We start from the raw sequence: 7,650 nt of genomic DNA, 5'->3' as shown, positions 1-7,650 counted from the left end.
GTCTTCGTTGTTATGACATGTTTTTGTTTATTTATTAATCAGTTTATATATTATTTTCATATACATTTTACTAATTTTCTTTCATCTCTGACACTTCTCTTATAGAGAAAGAGCAAATAGCGATATCAAAATATTTCTTCTAATTAATTTCCTTTCAATGTCCTCAAATCTGTGCACCAGGCCACTAGTATTAAAATAAATATATATGGCGCCAATTGGCTTCTTGAAGCAGTGGGGGACCATGCTGCAAAGTAAATAATTTCCTAACAATTTTGCTGCACATCTGAAGCTAATACAGAATAACAGTGAATATAAAGAGTAATTGAAAAATAAAAACTTATTTAAAATATTTTAAAAAATAAAAATAAAGACCATATGGATACACCCACAGCTAACATCATAGTCAGTGGGGAAAAACTAAAAGCATTTTCCTTAAGATCAGGAACAAGACAGGGATGTTCATTTCGCCACTCTGATTCCACATAGGACTGAAAGTTATAGCCACAGCAATTAGACAAGAAGAAGTAAATGAGAAAAGAAAAAGAAAAAAAATAAAGAAAGAAATGGCATCCAAATTGGAAAGGAAGAAGTAAAACTGTCATGATACTATATATAGAGAACCCTAAAGATTCCATCAAAAAACTACTAGACCTAATAAATGAATTCAGTGAAAAAGTAGGAAACAACTGGCCAGTGTGGCTCAGTTGTTGAGCATTGACCTATGAACCAGGAGGTCATGGTTCAATTCCTGGTCAGGGCACATGCCCAGATGTGGGCTCGATCCCCAGTAGGGTGTGTGCAGGAGGCAGCCAATCAATGATTCTCTCTCATCACTGATGTTTCTATCTCTCTCTCCCTCTCTGAAATCAATTAAAAATATATTTTTATAGAAAGCAGAATATAAAATAAAAATTATGAAATCAGTTGCATTTTTATATACCAATAATGAACTATAAAGAAGGGATATTGAAAAAAATTCCATTTACAGTTGCATCAAAAACAATATAAGGTGAGAAACCAAGATGGCGGCATAGGTAAACACCAGAAATAGCTGCCTCCCACAACAACTTCAAAAATACAATGAAAAGACAAAACGGACATCATCCAGAACTACAGGAAGGCAGGCTGAGTGGAAATTCTACAACTAGAAGAAAAGAGAAAAGCACACTGAGACTCAGAGGAGCTGCGGAAGTAAAGTGCAGGGCTGTTACCTGAGGATGCGGCTGCCTTTTTGAATCAGGAGGGAGTCACAAGCTCCTGACTGCTCTGAACTCCAGTTCCAGGAAGTCTCTGGGGACCCAGGCCTCATACAAGGAGAAACTGGACTGTCTGGCAGCAGGCAGAATGTGGAACTTGAGGGCAGCTTTCCCTCAGAGGTGCTTGCAGCAATTACCGGGACACTGAGACGTGCAGCCCCTTAGGGCAGGGCTGAAGATCAACTATAGCTGCTTGCTCCACCCTTTGATTCCCTGAGACCCTGCCCCACCCAGGCTGCGGCAGAGGCTTTTGCATATGAATGCCCTGGCCTTTTGCAACCTGAAAATTACTTAACAAATTGCAGCTGGGCCAGACAGACCCAGAACTTCCAAGAGAAGGCCCAAGGCCCCACAGCAGCTTGCATTGCTTCACAGCTGGGCCTCATCTGGGCACCTCCAAAACCCCAAAAAGGAAGGGGAATCTGCAGATCTCTACTTAGCTCCTGCTGGGTAACCTCAAGAAGAGGTTAAATTAGCACCTCCTTAGATCCAAGAGCCAGTGTACCCAGTGGTCAGAGGGGGACCATCCAGATTACAACTCCTCAGATCCATAAGGGACACACTCAGGGGGCAGACTCAGTGAGCACCAAAGCCCCATTGAAACAAGTCTTGCCCCAGAAGGGTGTCTTCAGCACAGAAGTTCTCCCACTGCAGACACAGCTGATTCTCAGAGCCAACTGGCCTGGAGGTCAATTCCTCCCAGTGATACCTACAACAATCAAGGCATCACTACAACAAGACTGTGCACAAAAACCACAAGGAGGTGCACCAAGAGTGTCCACCTCAAGTAACTGGGGAGGCTGACCCAGTAGGCCCTATAGGACACCTAGCACACAAAACCACTCTACCAACACAGGGAAGCATGAAAAATGTGGAGACAAAGAAACAGGTCACAAATGACAGAAATGGAGGAAAGAAAACGACTGGATATAGAGTTCAAAACCACGGTTATAAGGTTTTTCAAGAATTTTATGGAAACCACCAATAAATTTAGTGAGACCCTGGAGGATATGAAAAAAGACCAACTAGAAATTAAGCATACACTGACTGAAATAAAGAATAATATACAGAGATCCAACAGAAGACAAGAGGATCCGAAGAATCAAGTCAAAGATTTGAAATAGGAAGAAACAAAAAATATCCAATCAAAAAAGAAAAAAGCAAAAAGAATCCAAAAATATGAAGATAGTGTAAGGAGCCTCTGGGACAACTTCAAGCGTACCAACATCAGAATTATAGGGGTGCCAGAAGAAGAGAGAGGGCAAGATATTGAAAACCCATTTGAAGAAATAATGACAGAAAACTTCCCCTACCTGGTCAAAGAAATAGACTTACAAGTCCAGGAAGCACAGAGAACCCCAAACAAAAGGAATGCAAAGAGGACTACACCAAGACACATCATAATTAAAATGCCAAGAGCAAAAGACAAAGAGAGAATCTTAAAAGCAGCAAGAGAAAGACAGTCAGTTACCAACAAGGGAGTACCCATACGACTGTCAGCTGATTTCTCAACAGAAACCATGCAGGCCAGAAGAGAGTGGCAAGAAATATTCAAAGTGATGAATAGCAAGAACCTACAACCAAGATTACTTTATCCAGCAAAGCTATCATTCAGAATTGAAGGTCAGATAAAGAGCTTCACGGATAAGCAAAAGCTAAAGGAGTTCATCACCACCAAGCCAGCATTATATGAAATGCTGAAAGGTATTCTTTAAGAAGAGGAAGAAGAAAAAGGAACTCTTACCATTTGCCACAGCATCAATGGAACTGGAGAGCATTATGCTAAGTGAAATAAACCAGTCAGAGAAGGATAAATACCACATGATCTCACTCATTTGTGGAATATAATGAACAACATAAACTGATGAACAAGGACTGATCCAGAGACGGAGAGGCATTGATTGGACTGTAGGGCCTTGGAGGGAAGATAGGGGAGGGTGGGGGTAAGGGGGAAAGATCAACCAAAGGACTTACATGCAAGCATATAGGTCTAACCAATGGACATGGACAATGGGGGGGGGGTGAGGCCATGAGTGGGGGTGTGGGTAGGGGGTAAGGTAGGGATAAGGACACATATGTAATATCTTAATCAATAAAAAATATATTAAAAATATATATATATAGATAAGGTGTCTAGAAATAAATTTAACCAAGAAGGTAAAAGACCTGTACTCAGAAAATTTTAAGACACTGAAGTAGATATCAAAGAAGATAAAAGTAAATGGAAGCATAAATAGGAAGAATTAACATAATAAAAATGTCTATACCACTCAAGTAATCTATAAATTCAATACAATTCCTATCAAGATACCAATGGTATATTTCACAGAACTGGAACAAATAATCAAAAAAAATGTATATGAAACCACAAAAGATCCCGAATAACCACAGCAATTTGAGAAAGAAGGATAAAGTTGGAAGTATTATGCTACCTGACATGAAACTATGCTACAAGACTATGGTAATCAAAACTTATGGCCCTGGCATAAAAGCAGAAATATAGATCAATGGAACAGAATAGAGAGTCTAGAAATAAACTGCCTATGTAGGCAATTATTTTTAAATATATATATATATATTTTTATTGATTTTAGAGAGGAAGGGAGAGGGAGAGAGAGAGATAGAAACATCAATGATGAGAATCATTGATTGGCTGCCTCCTGCTCGAGCCCACAACCCAGACATGTGCCCTTGGCTGTAATCGAACCCAGGACCCTTCAGTCCACAGGCTGACACTCTATCCACTGAGCCAAACCAGCTAGGGCTGGGCAATTAATTTTTAACAAAGGATACAAGAACATACAATGGGGTAAAGACAGTTTAGTCAATAAATGGTGTTGGGATAATTGGACAGATACATGCAAAAAAACAAAGAAAAAAACTAGACCACCAACTTAAACCATATATAAGAATAAACTCCTTCCTTCCTTCCTTTCTTCCTTCTCTTTTAAACTACTTTATTCCTTTCTACTCTCTGAACTGTTTTGTTTTTCTTTCCTTCTCCTCCCCCCCCCTTTTTTTTTTTTGGCCTTTAAGGACAGACAAATTCGCATCCTGGACCCCAGGTGAGTCCATGGAGGCCCATAGGGGCAAAGTAATTTAGCCAAGATCACACAGTTAATGATGAGAGGCAGAGATAGGGTTCCTTTGAAGTCTTCGGACTATAACACCATTGAGAGAGAGAAGGGAGGCAGTGACACTGTGTGGTCAGAGGATCCATGGTTGAGGGATGAGGCAACTGTGTCACCTGCTGATTCTGGTCTAGGTGGCATATATAATGCAAGGCTGGCCCTCTCATGACTCAGTCTCTAAAATTCCTGTCTCCCTCTGACCCTAAAAACAATCTGGCTGTTCTGAGGAAGGCCCAAGCTCCATGGAAGTTCTCTCTCCAGCTAGGCAGAATTTGGGGGGCCTTGGGTGGGCTGTGGGAGGGCCCAGGGGCATGGAGTAGCAGTGCAGCTGTTTCTGCAGTGATGATAAGGGGATCTGTAAGCAGAGAGGACTGAAGCTCCTGGAGAGTGTGTTGGGAGGTATGGGCTGCACCTGATTAAAACCTCTGGATTTTTGCGACACTTCCATGAGGTTCCCATGAGAAGCATTCACATTTACAAATAAGAAAACAAATGTATACATGTGAGCAAATCTTCTCAAGGCCACACAACCAGGACCTTCAAAGCATGAAGCCTGAGTCCCATCCCTTTGGCCTTCCCACCATGGGCCCAGGCCAATTGCACACAACTGTCTACACCTCTGGATAACCTGAGATGTCCCAGCTGCCTAGCTGACACACACAAGTCTCCTATCCTCTTCTCTCTTCTACTTCCTTCTCTTCCTCTAGCTCAAGGGTCCTCAAACTTTTTAAACAGGGGGCCAGTTCACTGTCCCTCAGACTGTTGGAGGGCCGGACTATAGTTTTTAAAAAAAACTATGAACAAATTCCTATGCACACTGCACATATCTTATTTTGAAGTAAAAAAACAAAATGGGAACAAATACAATATTTGTATTTGCATGTGGCCCGCGGGCCGTAGTTTGAGGACCCCTGCCTAGCTTCTATGGGCTTCTATCTGCCCGACTATGGCAGGGACTTCCTACCACATAGGGATCCCACACATGGATGGCTGAGTACTCTTCCATGTGAAGTCCCATGTAGAAGGGTGTGGGACACACACACACACACACACACACACACACACACACACTGTCCCTCTCATGGGGGCTGTGGCCCAGGGCTCTGTGAGGAAGAGTATGAGCCTGCCAAGGTTTCTCCATTGTGGCCTCATTTCCTGTCATGTGCAGCCCCAGTCAGAAGTTAGGCCTGACAATTCTAGTTCCCAGAAGCTGCTCTTTCTTTTCTAGCCTCTCACCCATGATCCAATCCAATGTAGTGAGTATTGTGCCCTCCCTGCTGGCTTACCAGACAGGTTTGAGGGAAATTGAAATGGGGGACACTTATCAAGAGGTCAGTGACCAACAAATCATCACAATGAACTAATCTGTTTAGGTATACTCACACACACACACATGCAGCCTGGACAGCTAGCAGAGATGTGCATGAATGCATGTGAGCATAATTTTGCATTGTTGTTTTTATTTTTGTTAAACAGTCATTCCTAAGACCTGCCCAAGCCCAGTATCTCTGCAGAAGAGTGGCACTATCAGGACCCCTGTAGATGAGATCCATACCAGGGGCAAGTGCAGAACCAATCACCTATGACAAAGCCTGCCACTCCTGCCAGGAATTATGGGGGTGTCAGTTGGCACCTTGACCCCTGAACACAACAGCCTGTTTAGCCTGACCATCTCATCAGCAAGCTCTCTTGCATGTCCTAGGCAGCCAGCAACACCTCCCTGATCCCAGGGATCTCAGGGTGTCCATTTCCTGCTGCGCTGGTTCTTCCTCCCTTGGCTCTCCTGGCTGTGGCCATGCTAGTTCTGAGCTGCTGCTGCTGCTGGCTTCCATCCTGCTCTCATATCCAGCCTACATTATCTTTCATATGTTCATCTTCTCCAGTAACCTGGGCAGCTGGTATTCTCACAGACTCTGTCTTCACTACCTACACCAGTGCCACCTTGTCCTTCATGGCCACTGTGCTGCACAGCTACCTAACAGTCGCTCGTCCTCTGCACTTCCTCTCCTTCATATCCTGTGAAGCTATCCATAATGTGGTGGCCTGCTTCTTCCCCATATTTCTCATTTGGCTTTGCAGGATGCCAGGTTGGAGAGCTAGGATTCTCATGCATCAAATAGTTGAGACTGGACATCAAGTTGAGCCATGGCTCCCTAGTCACTGTCACACACAAATGCATCTTGTGCATTTTCTTTCTATGCACAGCTCTATCACCTACTGTTTCTGCATGATCTATGCAGGGGTCAGGATTTCAGGTTTCTGGGTTCAGGCTATTCCCAGGAAAGCAGCACTCTCCTTATCCACCAGTGCTAATCACACTGTATGTGAGCTCAGTGGTGGCATTTTCCCTGGATATTGTGCTGACCAAGGAGCACCACATTGATGCCAGGACTGATATATGGCTCACAGCAGCCAGCAGTGAGGTGCTCTTGGCTTCTGATGGCTGCTGGGGATAGTCTGGGGCCACTTCTCATCCAGGAGGCACAGTGACATTTTCACCATTTTTCAGATCTAGACTTCTCAGTCTGGCAGGCGAAAGTTAAAGTTCAATGTATCAGCATCCATTTATAGCCAGATCCTCAAAACTGCACAATAATTGTAGAACATGTCAACATAAGAAACATTCAAGCCTGTAGAGAATTTTATGAGTTTATTTGAGCCAAACTGATGGCAATTGCTGGGAAGCAAAATGTCAATGGATTGAGAAAATGCTCCAGAAAATGGCAATTCTGTATCTTATTTTACAGATTATAATCCAAAGAGAAGACGTAAGTGGATTACATGAAATCCATTGGCAATAGATTGGGGAGGGGGAAAGCAAAGTGGAGAAACTTCTGAGATTGGATAAAAAGTAAAACGATACCCACATACCTCCTTTACACAGGTGGGTACAGGACAATTATCGGTCAACAATTAACATGATAATGACAATGAGGGGATTTGTAGTCTTTTCTCTATTGTGGTGTCTGTGCTCTGAGGGGGTCTGGAAAAAGGGAAATTACATTGTTTTTGCAAGGACATGTTTATTAGGCATGTTATCCTAAACACAAAAAGACAATAGACAGACTTAGCTAAGGTGAAGACTGACCTTCGCCAGGGAAGAATACTGCCTTAGGATATGACTACCCACTATGCACTACTCTTAGTTAAAAAGCTTTACTTTCAGACCATCCTATATAGTTACTAGAGACCCAGTGCACAAAAACTTGTGCACTCGGGGGTAGGGGGTCCCTCAGCCCAGCCTGTGCCCTTCCGCAGTCTGG

At 43.0% G+C, this 7,650-nt stretch overlaps 1 protein-coding gene across 1 annotated transcript; it reads left to right on the top strand.

Annotated features, from left to right (window-relative positions):
- The first annotated feature begins 5,625 nt into the window (after window positions 1-5,625).
- GPR148 (G protein-coupled receptor 148) lies at window positions 5,626-6,902 on the top strand. Its single transcript, XM_059681192.1, is given in 9 exon segments — window positions 5,626-5,680; window positions 5,864-5,947; window positions 6,090-6,285; window positions 6,287-6,466; window positions 6,468-6,592; window positions 6,595-6,648; window positions 6,651-6,689; window positions 6,692-6,817; window positions 6,820-6,902. Coding segments are annotated over 9 exon segments (942 nt in total).
- The last annotated feature ends 748 nt before the right edge of the window (window positions 6,903-7,650 follow it).

Source organism: Myotis daubentonii, chromosome 2 (genome assembly GCF_963259705.1).
Source record: "Myotis daubentonii chromosome 2, mMyoDau2.1, whole genome shotgun sequence".
NCBI lineage: Eukaryota > Metazoa > Chordata > Mammalia > Chiroptera > Vespertilionidae > Myotis > Myotis daubentonii.
This window is presented reverse-complemented; position numbering and strand designations above follow the sequence as displayed.